Source organism: Lutra lutra, chromosome 11, assembly GCF_902655055.1.
Source record: "Lutra lutra chromosome 11, mLutLut1.2, whole genome shotgun sequence".
NCBI classification, from domain to species: Eukaryota; Metazoa; Chordata; class Mammalia; order Carnivora; family Mustelidae; genus Lutra; species Lutra lutra.
In genome coordinates, this window is record NC_062288.1 from 22,083,600 (window position 1) to 22,103,492 (window position 19,893).

Here is a 19,893-nt window from a genome sequence, read left to right on the forward strand (position 1 = left end):
AAAGAATTGGAGTCAAAGAAAAGTGAGGAATGGCCAACATGGAGGCCCAGGGCAAGGACAGAGATTCATGCATTTACGGAAATAAAAGGAAACCAGTGTGGCTGGAGCATTAAGAGCTTGAGGAGTGGGTTTTGAAAGGAGACTGGGAGGTAGCAGGGTCATACAGGACCTCAGGGGTCATCTCCAGGGTCTTGAATTCTGTTTCACTTGAGTCTTAAAAATTCAGCATAGCAAAACCTTGTTTGATTTTTCAAAAAATCTCCCTGGAATGTAGACAGATGGGGGCCTGAGTGGACGTAGGGATAGGGAGGGGGACAGTGGGAAGTTTTGCAGTAGTCTAGCTGAGATGGGATGGGACTTGGACGAGTGGGGCCAGGAAAAGAAGATGAAAACAGAGAGACTCAAGAAATATTTTGGAGGTAAGAACAATGAACATGGCATTGGTAAACACAAATCTTTTCTTTAGTTCCATTTTTTGATACTATGTCAGTAGCAGTTCACTTAAAGTCAAACCTAACACAAATGCTCATCGCATTATAATAAAATGTCAGCATTTCATGTTGTACTCTGATGTCTATTACTATTTATCCTGTAACTCAGAGGGCAAATCAAACGTTCTTTTATCAGAAATGAAAAAGGAAAAAATAATATCACTTTATGTACCAAATAAACTTGCATGCTTCTTTGATTGTAGAGGCAGAGAGACAGTGGGACAGGGGAACAATCATGGATTTTTGGAGCTGGACCATTTGGGTTTACATTCTGATACTGCCTTTAACCAGCTCTGTAACTTTGAAACAAATCACTTAACTTTCTCAACTTCAGTTTAAAATGGACATAATCCCTACTTCACAAAACCTTTCTGACAAAGAAATACTTGATGTACAACAGTTGCCCGTAATAGTTGCTCAGTAATTATTAGTTCTCTCAACTTACAGACAGCCATTCTAGTCATCTATACTATTCAGGCTGCTTGCTAAATCTAGAAGTATGTTTTTTAGAATTGGAAGAATTTAGCTCAATTCCTTCCCTCAATTTACAGATGAAGAAATTATAGTCTAGAGAGGTAAGAGTCTTGATCAGGAGCATAGAGATTACAAGAGGCAGAATAGAACCATTTTCTCCAAACACCCAGCATCTTTGCAATGCACCATATTGCCTGGTATGTTTCCTCTCTAATGTTGGATGGGAAGATTTTATAAGATATCCCTATATCCATTTTGTCTCTGCTTTAAGCATAAGAAGGGTGATGGCTAACAGTTATCTTGTATTCTCTTTGCCAGTTACACAGTATGGGAAAACTTCCTGGAACCAGAATGGCAGAGTTAAAAGCCAAGTACACCTTGCTGCATGACACCGTGGTAAGGTATGTTATTCATTCATGTGGTGACATCTTTTACCATATTTGTATTTCTCTCTCTCTCTCTCTCTCTCTCTCTCTCTCTCTGTGTGTGTGTGTGTGTGTGTGTGTGTGTGTGTGTGTGTGTGATGGGATCTATCTTATTTTTTATTCACCCAAAAGCAGGCCTCAAGGCTAAGGTTTGAGTTCAACTGGTTTGAGAAATGATACCGGAAATTTTCAGGGGAGGATGGGGAAGTGAGATGGGGAAGAGAGGAATCTAGCCAGGAGTGTGCTTCTCTGTAGGTTTGCCCTGGGGCCGACTGTCTCACTGAGGACTCTCTAAGGGTGTGGAACACACCTCTAAACTCTCCCACCAAAGGGTGAGGAAACTGGGCTATTTGCCCATTGTTTTTCCATCCCTTGTTGATTAACAATTGTTCCTAGGGAGGTGATCTCCTGGCACTTCTAGCAATGCCCCCTGAGAAGCCAAGCAAGTTCCTGTGGCCAGAGAAAGCTCTCAGGCAGAGGAACACAGGTGCTGTCAGTGTGTATGGTAACTGTCCCCCAAAGCTACAGATGACCCCAGAGTGGGCTAGGTGGGGAGTGGGATTTGGTGTGACACGGACATTATCTGTTATAGGACACTCTTGTAGGATTCTCTCTCCCCATCTCTCTCTACCACTCAGAGGTATAGGTTCAAGCACAACCCCAGCTTACATCTGCTGAGATGCTGGTCTTCTCACACCTTCCACCTACCCTAGTCTACTCCCCTTAGCCTCATCACAGTCAGCAGCAGATGAGAATAGGCTTCCCCAGGATAATTCCACAAAGTTTTCTAAGCACCTGCTATGAACCACTGGGAATCAAGGAGAAGGAGAATGAAGAAAGAAGGGAAATCTAGTTCTGCTGCTACTTCTTACTACCAGCCTCCTTCTTCATTTTCCCCACAACTTCCTGCCTCATAACCTTGTATGATGTCCTCACTCAAAGCCAAAAAGAGACAGCAATGAATAGAAACTCCATCCTGCCATTCCCCATCCATCCACTCCCCCATCTTCAAACATTAGCCCTACTTCATTCTCTGCCCAGAGTCCATTTGGCTACTTTGAGGATGGGAGCCTGGGGGGAAGAGTGAAGCACCAGAAGGAGAGCAAGGCTACATTCTTACAAGCTCTTCATTCTCACTCCACCACCTACTTACTCAGCTCCACCCATGTTCCTGACAACCATCCAGCTCTGGCTCCTCCTCCTCTTCCTCGATGCAAGCCTCCAGTAACTCCTCACCCCCATCCCTCATGGAGACTCCATTTCCCACAACTGGCGCTGACTGCCAGTGTGTACACATAGTTCTCAAGATTCAGGAACTTGGAAGATTTAGATGGGAAGGCTGGGGTAAGCTTTTTCAACATAAACGGGGGAGAGGGACCCATGCAGTTCTCAGGGCACACTTTGTGGGGTGCTGATTTGGCTTCCTCCTTCCCTGGCCCACAGTTCAGTTCCCTAGGCCGCAGTGGTGGACAGCAGTGTAGGACCAAGGCTATGGTGTTGTTTCTTCCTACTTCCAGGTTGTGTTGCAAAACCCTTACTTCCCTTCTGCTACCCACATCTTACCTCCTCTTGACCCTTTAGTTCCCTCTCTTGTCATTACGAACACCAACCACCCTCTCCCACTCCTGCGTGCTGGGTGAGAACGGCATGAGGACACACTCTCCACTCTTGCTGCTGAGGTTTTAGCGCGGCAGGGACAGACTGCAAATGCTGAACTGAAACCCACTGAGTTTTGCATTGGAACCACGTTATAGAAGTTAAGTTCTCTTCTGCTGACACTGTGTTTTAAATCCACATGGGTAAATTAGCATTTGTGTTCTGGTTAGAACCCTAGCCACCTTGTCCACTGTTTTTCTGGGGGAGATCAGACACTGTGGCACAAGTCAATGCTTCACGACTCCACAGGTGAAGACTCAGATTAAGGTAACCAGGCAACTTTAGACTGACATGCAAGGAAATGGAATGGTAAGAAATAACTCCAGCTTTCATTAATAGAAATGATCCGTGTTATCACGGTCGCCACTATTGCTATTTGGGACCTAACATAGTGCCTGGAACATATTATGTCCCAGGAAATGTTTCGCTGGATGTCCATTGAACAAATGACATGTTAAAGCCAGAGGAAATGGGTGGAGCAGGTGACTTCAGTCGAGACAGCCTTGATCAAGTCATTGGGCATCTCTGCACGTGAGGAGACCCCTGAAGGTTTCTCTTGGTGAGGAAGCTTGGTAGGGCGTGCATCAAAGAGCAGTGCTGGCTTTAACACAAGAAATGGCGCCAGTCCTGCTTCCATAGAGGAGAGGTAGCTAGTATGAGGCAGCTGGGTTTCTGAGAAAGATGAATCAAGTCTGCTGATGAGGCTGCAGCTGCCTCCAGCTTGCAGCAGAGGTGGGGGAGTTTTAGAAGATTCCACCAAGTCTAGTTTCTGTGTCCATTCAGATCTGCTTCTTGCCAGATACTGAACCTTTTTTCCTAGACAGAGACAAGAGCTCCCAGATAGGGAATCGCGCTCAACTGTGACATTCAAGTCCAGCTCTAGCCAGACATTGAAGATAGGATCAGAACTCTGTAAGGTAGTTGAGGTCCACAATTTTATAGGAGAATTTTTGTTCCTGGTTTCCTAGTAAAGTGTCACTAGAAAACTTTGCTCTTTCTTAGTTCACTAAGGAGGAAGCGATTTTCTTACAATTGGGTCAGGAGAACTCAGGAATTAGAGAAAACCAGCAGTGCTGGGGCATTTGAAGGGAGGACCCATTCTAGTCCCTATCATCAACCCGCCTGCCAGTCTGGGAAGTCATGATTATTCATCAGAGTCAAGTACAAATACCACATTCCCATCCAACTCAGTGCTCTGTCTCTCCCACCGTCTTGATCTAGACACTAGTGGTAGTACTTGTCACCTGGTGCTTTAGGTGCCTAGTCCATCCATTCCCCTTGTGAGACTATGAGCTCCACTCACCTCCAGTACCCAGTACAATACTTGGCACAAAAATGTCATTGAATTGAACTGAACCTGGGAATGAAAGGAACCGGGAGTAGTATGGACATGTTCCTTCCTCTCCCTGCTACACCCCCAGGCGAGCTACTACGGGTGTTAAAAGTACCTCCTTCTCATCATTTGAATCTCTGTTTCATGGAACCCAGCACGCAAGAGTCAGAGGTCCAACTTCTAGAGGATGCCAAACGTTTCACCGAGCAAATACGGCAGCAGCAGTTTCATCTGCAGCAAGCTGATGATTTTCCTGAGGCGTTCACCACCGAGGTCTCTAAAATGCGAGAACAACTTCTCAAGTATCAAAATGAATATAATGCAGTGAAAGAAAGAGAGTTCCACAATCAGTACAGATTAAATAGGTAAGTGCACACTTCTCTCATCAAACACACTGAAGACAGAGTGGAGCCAAGCTCTTTCCACATAAACGAAGTCAGAAAAATGAGACTGAATTCGGAAGGAATTTTAGGCACAGTGAGTGGGAGATGGCAACGTTCAGATGATTAAAGCCTAGCTCTCTCCTTGGTTTCCTAGAACAGGCCATTCCTGAACAAGAAGGTTACCCAACTTCTAGAAAAAAGCCCAGGTGACAGGGAGACGCCCTCAGGAGGAGATCCCTGCTTTGTTTTCCCTGTGTCAGGAAAGCCATAAACTGTAGCCAAAGAACACAAGGCAGAGAACAAGGACTGGGCACACGCTCTCAGCCTCTCTCACCCTGATGGTGGCTCCATGTCCTTTCAACAGTGCCAGACCATGTGGCTGCATGGTGGGCACCTACAAGCATCTACAGGCAAATCCCTGTGAGCTGAGGGTCACATGTGGCTTCCTCTGTTTTTCTAACATAGCAACATGGGCCACATATTCAACCTTATTCTCCTAAACTATTCCTCAGGATCAAGAAAGAAAGTAATAATAGCCTTCAGAAAGACACAATTAATTACTCATCCAGATTTAGAGGATGTCATTCAGTGAACTGAAGTAGATATGTATTGCTAGAAGGCAAATGTTCCTTCCAAAATCTCCAACATTCCTCCTGCAGAGAAGTGAGTCAGTGGAAGACTTTGTTCAGCAAATCACACTCTCTAGATCAAGTTTCAGAATAACTACAATCCAAGTTTTGTGCTCCGGTGTGCTGGGTGCTGGGTCCTGAAGAGAAAGCCAAATTATCACTCCTGGAATTTGTTACCTTTTAAGGTGGCAGAACTTTCTCTGAGTATTTTTAAGAGTGGGTAGAAATTTCCAACGGAGTGAATATAACTCACTCCTGTTGAGAGCTGAGCAGATGACTTGAGTGACTTTCTGAGGACTCCGTAAGTCCTTAGTTTTGAATCCTCTCGTTGGGGTCTGTCTTTTCAACGGGGGGATGAAGAAGGCTAGCTGACTCAGGAGAATTATATTTGGGGCAAAAAAAAAATCTGAGTTCTTTTTTGTCTTTCAATCTAAACTTGTTTCAGGCTCACAGTGAGATCTATAAAAAGAAACCCTAGCTATTTGTGTGCTCTGTAAGCACTCTTTCAGTTGAGAAAATAATGAAATTAAAACAATTGGTGGTTGTTCATTAGTATTGAAAATATGAATGCTTGACATTTCCACGAAAGGGTAAGAGGAACATAAGTCAGTTGATATTTAAATTGTTTAAGATTTCCAAGTGTCCCTGCCAAGGAAAAAACCCCAGCAACACCCAGAACCCTTGACTTTTAGGTATAGACAGGCAAATTGTTCACTGAGTTACTTGGGATGGGGAGGGGACCATCCACAGTGACCTACAGTGAACGAGAACATTCAGGACGCACATTTGCAGAAATGTTTGGTGTGTATTGTTTTTGGATTTGTAACACATAATACTCTAGCTTGAGCAGACTCCCTCACAGTCTCAAATATTAGCAGCTCAAGAATGAACAAACTTAGTTTCATAGAAACAATGGTAATTCCAAAAGGAATATCACCAGGAAAGAATTATAGGCTGTATTTCATTGGCTTTAATATATTTTATATTACATGATACAGAAACAAATTCACTCAATACTCCCTCCCCAGGAAAAAAGTAGATATTTCCATCCCCACCTAAAAATAAAGAAACTAAGCCAGTGAGAGAAACCCATTCATCCAAATATACAGATGATACTTTTCAGATCAGCACAACAAACTCATTTTATTCAGGGTCTAAATAATAAAAGCCCTAATTAGCACCCTCCACCCCTAGTATCTTTAGGAACCTCTGAATCATTGGCAACTATGAAAAATAATATATTTTTCAAATGCTCTAGAGAAAAAAATTTTACTCTATAATTTGGTTGATTTTCTCATGTTTCCACACAATATAACTCTTTAATAAATACTGATGGTGATATAATTACAGGGTCAGTTAATAATTAAATGCCACCAGAGTTTTGGTTTTGAGATTAATACTCATTGACCTCTTGAATATGCCGTTTAGGAAAGACTATATAACCTTCTTAAGTAATTTAAATATTATAAATAAATAATGGAGTAATTAAATAAATACTATTGAGAACTTATTTTTGAAACAAGCAGAAGTCTCTATCTTTCTAACCACAGTCTCTGAAAAGATTTTCCAATATTCTATTCAGCCTTTTCCTTGCCTTTGTTTTGTTACCTTTTGGGGCTTCTCAGCTTTCTAGTAATTCATCAGTTCTGGACAGCAAATAAATTGTGTCTTTCATGCTAAGTCTGAGGCATTCTGACAAGTCTCAGCCATGGTCAGTGATCGCTGTCTGTCATGGGTAGGGATGTAGAGACTGGGGACACCTGTGCTGCCCGTGCACACAACTGTCCCTCGATGTTGGCCATGGTGACTCTTTATGCTTCCTAGCTGGTTCCCACCGTCCCCGTGCTGTCATCCAGGTCTGGGTGGCTGTTTTCCATTCTTAGTCTAGTAGTAACAGCAAAGTTGGAACCAAGAAACAAACATCCGGCAAGAAAGAACAAGGAGTATTTTGGCGATGCATCTGCAATTCCAGAATGTTAGCTATGACGGAGGGGCATCTAGGTCATCAGGATTAGTAGGAAGGAAAAACCCACAGCTGGAACAGATTTCACTCTCTAAACACTTTTTTTTTTTTTTTTTTTTAATGTTTCCTGCTTTCCCCGTAGAAACCAAGAACAGAATGAGCTTAGGACAGGTTTTGCAGGGTGTTGTCTTCATAACTCAAAGAGGATCCCCTGACAAACTTGTTTAAAAGGTAGCTTCAGGGCGCCTGGGTGGCTCAGTGGGTTAAGCCGCTGCCTTCGGCTCAGGTCATGATCTCAGGGTCCTGGGATCAAGGTCCGCATCGGGCTCTCTGCTCAGCAGGGAGCCTGCTTCCCTCTCTCTCTCTCTCTCTGCCTGCCTCTCTGTCTACTTGTGATCTCTCTCTGTCAAATAAATAAATAAAAAATCTTAAAAAAATAAAAAAATAAAAGGTAGCTTCAACCCTAAAACTAGTGACTCCAATTTCTGTCCAAGCCTCCCCACCCTGGACAAATTCCCTCTGTGATTCTGAGACATGTCGAACTTTAACAGCTGTTGGCCCCAGAAGTGGTTCTCAGCCCTGGCTACATGTTAGAGTCACCTGAATCTTCCGTCAGTGACCACCAGCCCACGCTTCAGCACCTCCTGACGGGAGAGCACAGCCGCCCATCTCAGCCCTTTCTGGCTTTGGACTGGCTGACTCTTAGATGTTTATTGCCTGTACTGGTTCAAAAATTTACCTCCTGCGATTTCTACCCATTCAGGCTGGAAGATGCCTCCTGCCCATGACAACATCCAGGGCTTCCTGTATTGTCTCTTCACTCATGAGTCCTTAAAACCAAAACCCTTTGATGACATGGTTTCAGTCAGGACTCTTGCTGCAGAAAAGAAAGGAGTGTGGAGGAGCTTTGACCCTGCAGCAACCCTGAGTCTACAGGAAAGCTGGAAGTGTCAGGCAGATTTAAATTTTAATGTCAATTTAAAAGGTTAAGACTTAATATATATCAATAGGCACAAAAGTGGTTTTTCTTTATTTCAGTAACGCCATGCAAAAAGGAGAATCTAAAAGGAAAAAAAAAAGAGAAAGAATGTATGAGGATATTTCCTACATTTTTTTAAAGTGAAAAACTGAAAGCAATCTAAATTCTAAAAAAATAATGGATATTTAAATAATAATGTATGCCAGAGGCTGGCAGCTTGATATTGAGTCAGAGCTAGGTTTCTAGGCTTGAATGTCAGTTCAGTCTTGACTGTGTGACTTTGGAAAAGGTGCTTTAACTCCTGTTTCTTCATTTGTACAATGAAGAAAACAATACCTACTTGGTAAGTTCTGAAGTTTAGAAATGATGCGTGTAAATGACCTGATACAGAGTTACTGAAAGACAGGTGATATTTAGGATTATTTATTATGCAATATCTACCCACTAGGAAACTTTGAAATTATTAAGTTATTAATTATGAAGTCTGCAGATATTTTTAATTGTGAAGATATTTTTAATTACATGTTTGGTAAAAATGGATTTAATCATATGTAAACATTTTGTAAATATTATTAAAAGATACAAGAAAAGTAAAAATGGTCAACTGTGGTGAATGGGATGGGATTATGAATGATATATTTCTCTATTAAATAGGAAAATATGCATCCTTTTAAGGAAAAAAATCAGCTTTTCTTAATAAAAAACACATGATAGAAATGTAACTAGTTTAAAATGTCCTAAAGAATTAGTCATCTTATGTGTGTTTAAAGAAAAGACCATTTTGTACTTATTTACAAGTAAAAGCTGTAGAGTCTTCTATTGTGGGAGAGCTTCATGTTATCATTTTTGGAACTCAGGGACATTAAGGCGGTCTTTACAACCAAAACATGGCAGCACTCTACCACCCCCTGGTGGCAGGCTGGGTGAGGTGTAGGATCACTCGGTTGGAAGTGGAGTATCGTCAATTTGTACGCAAGCTCTAAAAGTAAAGGCATATGTATTCAAAACTCTGACCGTTCGACTTCAGCCTGTGGCCCAGACAGCTGACCTATATTAAATTCCATTGGCACATACTTATTACGCTAACCTTAGTTTATATGATTGCATTTAATAAAAATTCCTTAAAAAAAATAACACCTGGTGCGCATGCGTCTTTAGCTCCAAGGTCCCAGACCTGCTGGCTAACGAGAGCTCCTTATTTGATGGAGCCAGAGGAAGGCACTGCAGTAATCCATCCCAGCAGGCACTGGTTCATTGCAAATAGTATAAAAGCAGGCCCAAGGCCAGCCTGGGAAGGGGTCAGAGTTCAGGGAAGAGGTGCTGCTGGCGAGTAGCTGTGATGGGGTGAGGTAACTGTTCTAATGGGTGGGTGTACACGGTGTTGTGAGAGGAGAAGGTGGGTGGGGGGAGGCCCCTAACCAGGAGTCACTGAAGCCATCATAGAGAATGGACGCCAGGTGACCTGGCAAACAAACATGGAAAGCACACTCTATGAGAAAGCAGAAGGTTATTACTGCAGAAATAGCTTACTCTTTTGTACATTGTCAAACTTGTTGGGTTTTGTTTGTTTTTTACAGCTTAACAGAAGAAAAGAACCTCATAATAAAGGAATTTGAGAAGATTCCTAAGCCAGGAGTGAGTCTTAGATGGTCTACAGTTTGTTAAATACAACTGGTTTCAAACATCCCTTTTGATAAATAATGTTTATCACAACAATCGTGCTCTGAGACATTTGAAAGATCCAAGAGTCTTAAGTATGGATAATACTAAAAGGAATAACTTCTGGAATGCACACAGTGACGCCTACCACAGACTTTGCTATCTGACCTCTAATTCAGGCTGTGTTTAGTTGGACAGTATCTGCTTTGTTTTTAGGGGGAAAAAAGGATTCTGTGGTTGGCACATAAAAACATTATTTTTTGCATAACTGTTACTCTCAGAGCTTCCTGAACATCTCAAGCTTATTATAAGAAATTTTCATGAAGGAAATGTTTCACTTATCTATTCCTACATAACAAACTGCCCCAGAACTTAGTGGCTTAAAGCAGCCAACATTTCTTTTATTCCTTTTTTTTTTCCCCCACAGTTCTGAGTTCTGGTCTGAGCTGGTTCATTTGGGGCTGGGTAGTCTAGGATGGCTCCACTCACATGCCAGCCAGTTGGCAGGTTAGCTGGTCTATGATGACATGTCACCAGTTAGTCACATAATGGTGGGGGAGTTTCTGGCCTCAAGAAAAAGACAAACAGCCTCAAGTAATGGCAAATCCCAACACACAAGACTTCAGGCATCTGCTTTTGGAATATTTCATTGGCCAGAGCAAGTCACAAGGCTAAGTCTAAACTCTAGGGGTAGAGAAACAGGCTCTACCTTGTAATGAGAAGAATGACAAATACCCACAGGAACAGGAATTGGAGTCCTTTTGTCATGCTCTATCACACAAAGTAAAAAGAAATGTCATTGCACTTTGCACTGTTGCCCTCTTCTGAACAGTTGTATTTCCAAAGTGTGCTGTTGGTATTTTAATTCTAAGGCACAAAAACCTGTTCAGCATAGAGTAAAATACTACTTTTTATTGGTGTGTTTGTGTGTATGTACATATATGTATATATATACACATAATATATTATATATAAACATATATACATATATATACATAATACATCATATATATAATAGTGTGTAATATATATTTTACACTATTATAAAGTACACCTATCATTTACCACACAGATTTTATGGGAAAGAGCATTTTGAATTTTAGTTCCAGATCATAGGATCACTAATTTAACCCTCTCCCAGCAGCAGTAGAGGAGGGAGAGATGCAGAAAGCCCAGAGCAAGTTTAATGGATCCATTCACTCAGTCATTAATAATGTGTAGATTTTCTGTGTAGGGCTTCTCTCCCATAAATAAGTCAAACAATCCCCAAGGGAATAAAGATGTGTTATGAGTCTGGGGTGGAGGGCCTCTGGGCAGAATGAGTTAGAGAAGTAATACCAATAAGAAAGTAGGGGATTAAGGAGCACAAAGGGTTGGGTTTTCTATATATGAACTCCCTAGTCTTTAATTCTCACATGGGACTCAGGTTAACCATTAGCCTGATAGTCAAAGATTATTTGCATCTAATGTCAAATCACAAGGCTGCTAGAAAATAGGCTGGAAATTTTCACTAATGTTTTTGGGTATGAAATAAAAATTACCTCAAAGAGGACACATTTAAAATGCAGGATAGACAGGAGCACTAGTTAAACACACACACACACACACACACACACACACACAACTATGACTCTAATGTTAAATGTTTAATATATGACATACAACTGTCAGAAATCATTTTTGTATGTAACCTTGTAAGAATCATTCATGAGGGGGTGGCTCAGTGGGTTAGGCCTCTGCTTTTGGCTCAGGTCATGATCTCAGGGTCCTGGGATTAAGTCCCGCATTGGGTCTCTGCTCGGCAGGGAGCCTGCTTCCTCCTCCTCTCTCTCTCTCTCTCTCTCTCTGCCTGCCTCTCTGCCTACTTGTGATCTCTCTCTGTCAAATGAATAAATAAATTTTTTTTAAAAAGTTAAAAAAAAAGAATCATTCATGAAGCTCAAAACAGATATAATCAAAATGGTGCATAAAATTATTTTTTATTTGATTTTTGGGTAGACAGATACTTGCTCAGGCTCTATATAACCAATTTTGATGACTTTTAAAGGAAATGGAGAAGAAGATGAGACTATTGAAAGAAAGCACTGAGGAATTACGTAAGGAAATAATGCAGAAGAAACTGGAGATCAAAAATTTACGGGAAGATTTGGCATCTAAGCAAAAGCAATTACTAAAGGAGCAGAAGGAACTAGAAGAACTATTGGAATATCAGGTCAACCTAAAGGTATGCTACTTACAGTTCATAAATGCTTAAGCATTGTGCCTGCATGGATGTCCAGACGCATGGTTATCAAGACTAAGCCCACAGGTTTGACAAAGAGGGGCAGCATCACACCAACTGGAACGTTCGGTGTTGTGACTGATCCAATCCAACTACACCTGGGCTCTAGGAATTCACAGAAGACCTGAGAGTGTTTGGTAGTCCTTCCCTAATGTGGAGCCCTTGACCCAGGGAAAAGATCTCTCTAGGGGCACCTGGGTGGCTCAATGGGTTAAGCCTGTGCCTTCTGCTCAGGTCATGATCTCAGAGTCCTAGGGTTGAGCCCCGTATTGGGCTCTCTGCTCAGTGGAGAGAGCAGAGAGTGGGGCTCTCTGCTCCCTCTCTCTCTGCCTGCCTCTCTCTGTCTACTTGGGATCTCTCTGTCAAACAAATAAATAAAATCTTTAAAAAAAAAATCTCTCTAGACTTCACCAAGCATTTTGGCATTAGAATTGAATATGGTTTCACTCATATGTGGAACATAAGGAATGGCGTGGAGGTCCAGATAGGGAGGGAGGGAAAGCTGAATGGGAAGAAATCAGAGAGGGAGACAAACCATGAGAGACTCTGGACTCCAGGAAACTAAGGTTACAGAGGGGGCGGGGGTGGGGGGGCAGGGTAGCCAGGTGATGGGTATTGAGGGCACGTGTTGTGATGAGCACTGGGAATTACATGCAGCTAATGAATTATTGAACACTACCTCAAAAACTTATAATGTGCTATATGTTAGCTAACTGAACATTAAAAAAAAAAGAATGTCACAAACACAATCACTTCTTTGAAGAGCAACCAGATGTATATTTGTATAACTTTATTCTTGTCTATTTGATTCCACTCTATTCCCTTCTCCCCATGAAAGTGATGAAGACTTTGTTTATGCATTTATGTTTTAGGAGATCATTAAAATTCATTTTACTTTTAAATATATATAACTCTCAAAAAATGATTTAAATAACCTAGAGTTATTTTATTTATTTTTTTAAAGATTTTTTAATTTATTTATTTGACAGACAGAGATCACAAGTAGACAGAGAGGCAGGCAGAGAGAGAGAGGGAAGCAGGCTCCCTGCTGAGCAGAGAGCCCGATGTGGGACTCGATCCCAGGACCCTGAGATCATGACCTGAGCCGAAGGCAGCGGCTTAACCCACTGAGCCACCCAGGCGCCCCACCTAGAGTTATTTTAAAAACAACAACAGCTGAGACTCATGGCTTAAAAGACAATTATGATTACTTTAACCTCCTTTTCCTTAAGGGTCTTAGAGCGGTCAAACAAGGCAGAACCAGCTGCTCCCTGCAGCGCAGCACCTGAGCAGAGACAGATTTGCAAGGTGCCCTGCAAAGCTAAAGCTTCAGGCCCCTCACTTGCATGAACCTCTTCCAAAGCCCTGTGCCTATTTAGCATTTGTAATTTTTACTTTTTCTTAAAGAGCCCCCCAACAAATCCTAAGAGTCTCAGCCTTAACATAACTTAAGGACTGAGCAAGATCCCAGGGAGAAATACACTACATGGCCATGAAGTGTACAACTTCCACGCGTGTGTGCTACCCCAGGCCCCGAAGTCAGTGCGATCCTCAGGCAGGAAGGGCTGTTCCAGAACCCTGCTGTGTACATGAGGTGCTTGAGGCTAAAACTCAACCTTCTGTGAAGCCACAGAGCCTAGTAGAAAGTGGTTCTAGACAATGTTACCTTCTGATCTCGGCCTTACTGCTTACTAGCTGTGTGACTTTGGCAACGTTATTTGAATTCCCTCCGCATGAGTCTTAGGGCTCCCTAGGAGCAGAGCTTCTAGTACTCAGACAAGTATTCGTGGAGGGAAGGCACCAAGGAGAATCTGATAGGAGAGGGAGGGAAGTAGCACAGAGCTGGGAAGGAGCTGCGTCAAAATGTGTTTTCAGGAGAACTCTAGTCTCAACCTAATCCTAGGAGGAACTCTAGACCACGAATGCCATCCAGAGGTAGAGGGGATGAGCTGTTACATCACCACATCCATTAGTCATTGGTCACAGAGGGCTGCCTTCTTCCCTCTACTCCTGACGAGACAGCTCTTCTCAACCAGGGCAATCCTACAGACAGAACAAGCATGGGCTCTTAGCAGCCAAACCCTGGAACCATGAAGATGGGCGGACAGCCATAAAGGGAACAAATAGCACTTCTTACATTCTGCTACCTATTTTTTTTAAGTTTTTTTTTTTTTTTTTTTTTTTTTTTTTTATTTACTTGAGAGAGAGAGAAAGAGCACAAGGGAGGGTGAGGGGCAGAGGGACAGGAAGAAGCAGGCTCCCCTCTGAGCAGGGAGCCCGATGCAGGGCTTGATCTCAAGACCCTGGGATCACGACCAGAGCCAAAGGCAAATACTTAACTGACTGAACCACCCAGGCATCCCCAGCTACTTCCTCTTTAAACTGCTAACAACCACAACTATCTTATATAAGGTCACTGTGAGTATTAAATGAAATAATTAAAGCACCTGGACAGTGCAGGACAGACAACAGGAATTCTGTACATTGTAGTTCTTTTCTGTTTAATTTTCTTGTCTTAAATACCTCTGGTCTAAGACTACATAATTTAACATGGTTCCATTTTTTTGCTAGGATGAAGTGGTCCACCATCAAGCTGTTCCTGTACAAATTGGAAAAGAGTTAGAAAAAACAACACGCAAAAAAGTGTATGATTTAATATTATTTTTAGGCCCTCCCAGCCCACTCTCCCCCAAGTTAGTGTGCATGCTAAGAGTATTACTCATTGAACACATCAAATTACTATTATAACCTTTGAAATATCTGCATTTGGCCCTGTCTAGGTTGTGTTTATCAAGTTCATTAAAGTAATGCAGCATATTACTATCATTCATAACACTTAGGTCTTAATTTGGGGACCGTATTCTTTTCCCAACTTATAAATTGAATCTGCGTGGAGAACTCCAACTGACTTTAACAGAGCTATGCAAGAGATGTTATTTGAACTGTGTTGAGTTTCATGCTCTGGAAGTGTGTGAGCCAGCCAGAAGACTAAAGCCCAGATGACAGCAACACTTTCCTTTGCCAACTATTCACATGGGGGAACACCCCTGAACATTCACAGTAGATTTGGAGGCAGAAATCATGGAGGGAATTCTCAAGGTTTAGAGGAACCCAAAATGATATAGATAAGTGAAGATACGAAAATTCTGGAGAAACAGTATGATTGCTCTGGTGAGGAGGAAAAAAAAGCAGGCATTAGTAACAGTTCAAAAAACCATATCACCACCACCAAAGTTGAAAGATTCAGGGAGGCTGGTCAGTAGATCCAAGCAGATGCTGCAGTGGGGATCTGGGGAGAAAGGGAGGAGGTGGGACAAATCACTCATTGGCACTCAGCGGAGATACCCACCAGCCCATGATCTTCACCCCACCTCTAAATTCATCACTAGCTCTTCTGTTGCCTTTTCAGGAAGTAAAGTAGGTAAAGACAGCATGGGCTCACATGTGTGTGCATGGGCGTGTACACATTTACCTATGTATCTGTACATGTATGTATGTATCCCCCACAGAGAAATGGAAAAGAAAAAAATCGTCTTAGAATATGAACTCAAAGAGCTAAATGACTCACTAAAGAAAGTTGAAACCAAAATTAACTCTATAATGGAAGAGAAGGAGGATGTAATAAAGGAAGTTGAGAGCAAACGAGCCTTACTTGAGATCAGAGAACGAGAATATAACCAGTTGGTCAAGCTCCTGGAATTAACCAGAGAGAATGAAGCAACTTCACTAACTGAAAGGTTAGTAATATTTCTGTGTATCTGTCACCCAAACTTGTCTTCAGTTTATATCTGAGGATTCAACACATAATCTCAAACAGACTTATGTTGATTCAGTTAAACATTTTATAAATTTTTAAATAGATTTTTACCATTAATAAAAAAAATTAAATAAACTATTTCCAAATATTTTTCTCACCCTTTACTCATCATTTTCCTCAATTTCTGATGACTGAACCTTAAGGACACTATGTGTTGTTTTTTGGTAAGTTTTTGAAATGTGCCTCTGAAAAGTGTATCATTGGAGGATGCTATAGTTGGGGGATTTTTCCTAAAGATGAATGGTATTTCTGAGGTGTCCATGACTTTCTCCTAGTGGAAATAACTTCCTGGTACAGTTACCTGGGAAGGTGTTAATCCCTATTTTCAAATAAAATTTCAGCCTCTGAGCCTCTGTATCTGCTGAGCTTTATTCCATTTGCGTTTTTTATAAGACTGTGGGACTCTAAGATTCATTGAATCTTGGAAAACTGAAAAAAAAAATAAAATAAAATGTTCAAATGCCCCCAACATATTATAAATAACTTTTCTTTGCAAGGGTGATAGAAAACATAGTGCTCATTATAGGCTTAACTATCCTCTCATTAAGAAGGTCATTAACATTAGGATTTTGTAAATTGAACATTCATTAAAGATGTATTTTAATGTAAAAAAAAAAAAGACTGTGGGACTCTAAATGACACCAAACAAAGTTGCTTTTGGCATTATTTAAAATCTGATTCTCATATGAGGATAGTTTCTGTATGAATATGCTGAGCATGCGGTCTTGAAAAACATGAAAAGCAGTTGATGACAAATCTCTTTCATTTTCTCTCTTTACCTGGAACAGAGGGATCTTGGATCTCAATTTACGAAACTGTCTCATTGACAAGCAAAACTACCATGATGAACTTTCTCGTAAGCAAAGAGAAAAAGAACGAGATTTTCGAAATTTAAAAAAGACGGAGCTGCTCTTGAAAGTGTCCTGGGATGCCCTCACTCAAACTCAGGCACTACATCAAAGACTTCTATTAGAGGTGGGTGCTCTACACCACTTTTTGACTTTTCAGGATCAGTGCTACCTCTTTGAAGTCAAAATATTTTAAGAAGTTGTTTTTGCTATCAATAAAGAAAAGGAAATCAGAGGATGCTAATTTTAAAATGCATCAAGCCCATCATAGAGGCTCTGTCTTGCAATGTTTTTCAATATCTTTTTGCTAACCCAAGGTTAGAGACATGACTTGTTTGGATCAGGCATCAGTCTGGCCAGAGGAAGCAGTCAGAGGCCATCGGTTCTGGACAAGCTCCAGGGTTCACTACAGAGTCAGACCAAGTGGACTACTGACTTGACCAGTTGAAAGAATCATATCCAGAATGATGTCATTTGCAGACTGTAACAGAGAGGGACTAGATCAAATTAGGTAAATATAGATGGTTGGTTAGCCTACACCTGCAACAAGCCAAGGGCCACTTAGACCCCAGACTACCTGGCTAATTCCGTACAGTATCAGGGATATACTCCAGTCAGAGGATGCTCAAGATAGCTCTTCCCTTCTGTCTACTACCTTTCTGGTCCTCTCTCTCCCACTCAGGTGGTACTCCCTGTGCTAACTGACCAACCACTGCTGGAAGGCAGTAAATCCTTGAAAAGACTGCATCCTTTGGTGGAAAAGAGATCAGTCTCTGAGATGAAGCCACTGGGTGTATAAAAACCATACTCATTCTCTTCGGTACTGTCATGCTCTGTGACCTTATGGAGGCTCATGATCTCAGAAACTTAAACAGGAGTTTCCAACTGTGGTAGACACTTCCAATCCTAACCTATGCTTAGTTCTCTCCTTCCAGGTGTATAGGAAGCGTCTACTGTCTTGCATCTTTGCTGATGAGCAAAATGACATGACTAGTTCTGGCCAGTGGATTGTGGACAGAAGTGACAGGTCATCTCATTGCCAGTGTGAGACCTCTAGCTCTTTCTCCTCTCCTAATGCAGTTGTGGAAGTACCTGAGGATATGGAAGTGCTACAAAATGAAAGCAGTCCAAATGCTCAGCCAGTAGTGGTCTTGGACCATTACCTTGACTAGCCACAGGCCTTGGCAGAGCAAGAATTAAGCCTTCATGGTTGGAGCTATGATGACTGGGGATTGTTTGTTTCTGTAGCATAACCCAGCTTCTCGGACACCAATCTTCAGCAAGGTGTGGACAAAACTGGTTAGGGTTAGGAGTGTGACAAATGGCTAGGTCTTGGTCCTGTGGTCAGATGGTACTCACAAATCTGTTTGTTTTTTTTTTTTTAATCTCAGTGGGGCAAAATGTGCTCTTTACACTTTTGCAAAACAAACAAAACAGTTATTTTATGTTCTCATATACCTCTAGTATTTTTATTACAGTTCCAGCAGGAAGATTAATTCTGGCATCACTGTGAAATCTCTTTAACTTTTGAAATGCTTTTTGCCTTAAAAGCTTACTTTGTCTGCTATTAGGACAATATAAGTTATACTAGCTTTTTTGGGTTAGATTTTGCATGGTATTTCCTTTTCCATCCATTTACTTTCACCCTTTCTGTGTCCCTACTTAGATGTCTTTTATATGCAGCACATACTTTTTAATATCTGGTCTGAAAATTTCTACCTTTTAGTTCTTGTATTTAGGCCAAAAACATTTAATGTGGTTATAGATCTTCCTGGGGTTTTGTCTACTCTATTACTATTGCTTTCTCTTTGTCCCATCGCTTTTATGTTCCATTTTCCCCTCCTATATTTCCTTCGTTTGGATGAATTAAACAGATGAATTGTCCTATTTCTATTTCCAGTTGTTCTATTTACCACATTTTAGGTTTGCTTTAGTTAGTTTTGCATTCTCTTTCCATTCTTCAGCCTAAAGTGGTTAGCCTAAAGTTGACAACGTTTATCTTTGATTTTGATTGGAGTCCGTATAGATTAATCATTTACTGCTTCCCAGACAGTGCTAGAACCTTTGAAGACTTTAACTCTATTTACCTTTGCAACTCCTATGCCTTCAAACATATTTTTTAATACAACTTTTCAAGCTATTTTTGTAGGAGAACTGGTTTACTATAAGCTATGCCATCTTAGCCACTGATTTACTATAAGCTATGCCATCTTAGCGCATTACAATAGTTAAATTGGAATTTGGGGCAAAGACAGCCCCTGGGGCTATCTTCTTATATTGAAGAGTGGGAAACTATAAAGCCGGTTGGGAGCTATTTCTGATGAGAGGCGTGCCCCTATATATTGACCTGGCTGGACACAAATACATAAGGAATGGCCTTGACCCAACGGGAGATTGTAGGAGAATGTTCACAAGTTGTTCAGATTTTAATAAATAGTAGCTATTTATATTAGGGCACTTCACAAAATAGCACCCCTTGAACAGAAAACTAACAGCATTGTAAACATATTAAAGTCCTCTTCTTTTATTGGTTTCGCGAAAAATCTGTTTTTGCCCCAGTGCAGTTTGTTTCAGTGAGAGATTATCTTCCTCTGTGACCTTGTGGCTTATAATTAGCCCAGCCACAGTCCTATGCCGGCTGGCAGTACTTGAAAATAGTCACTCCCAGCATGAGTGAACATTTCAGCCTTGCATGCGGTCCAAAAAGGAAAGAGATAAAAGGTAAGTATGAAGGCCTCCAACTACTTTTCAGACTTCGTTTCCCCCTAGAGACAGTTGTTTTTATTCTCCCGTGGCTTTTGACTGTAGAGACTCCAGAAATTCAAGCCACAAACCTCATGAAAGTTTGAAATATTTTAGGAAAGTATCAAAGCCTTAAAGAAACTGAGGTTCTTTTGATATCAAGTAATTGGGATGTTTACTGTGACAGAATCATGTCTAACTTCTTAACTTTTA

The 19,893-nt window shown here is 41.3% G+C and overlaps 1 protein-coding gene across 5 annotated transcripts in view; it reads left to right on the forward strand.

Moving 5' to 3' along the window:
• The window catches only part of CCDC146 (coiled-coil domain containing 146), a 117,099-nt gene that overhangs the window by 74,590 nt on the left and 22,616 nt on the right, over nucleotides 1-19,893 (forward strand). For 4 of the 5 annotated variants that reach the window (XM_047694646.1, XM_047694644.1, XM_047694647.1 and 1 more), the window contains exons 3-9: nucleotides 1,284-1,366; nucleotides 4,535-4,744; nucleotides 9,911-9,968; nucleotides 12,040-12,216; nucleotides 14,845-14,918; nucleotides 15,783-16,010; nucleotides 16,879-17,065. In XM_047694646.1, coding sequence (XP_047550602.1) covers nucleotides 1,284-1,366; nucleotides 4,535-4,744; nucleotides 9,911-9,968; nucleotides 12,040-12,216; nucleotides 14,845-14,918; nucleotides 15,783-16,010; nucleotides 16,879-17,065 — 1,017 coding nt within the window. Of the gene's footprint in view, nucleotides 1-1,283; nucleotides 1,367-3,312; nucleotides 3,356-4,534; nucleotides 4,745-9,910; nucleotides 9,969-12,039; nucleotides 12,217-14,844; nucleotides 14,919-15,782; nucleotides 16,011-16,878; nucleotides 17,066-19,893 lie in introns of those variants that run through there. The other variant, XM_047694648.1, reaches the window with a different exon arrangement.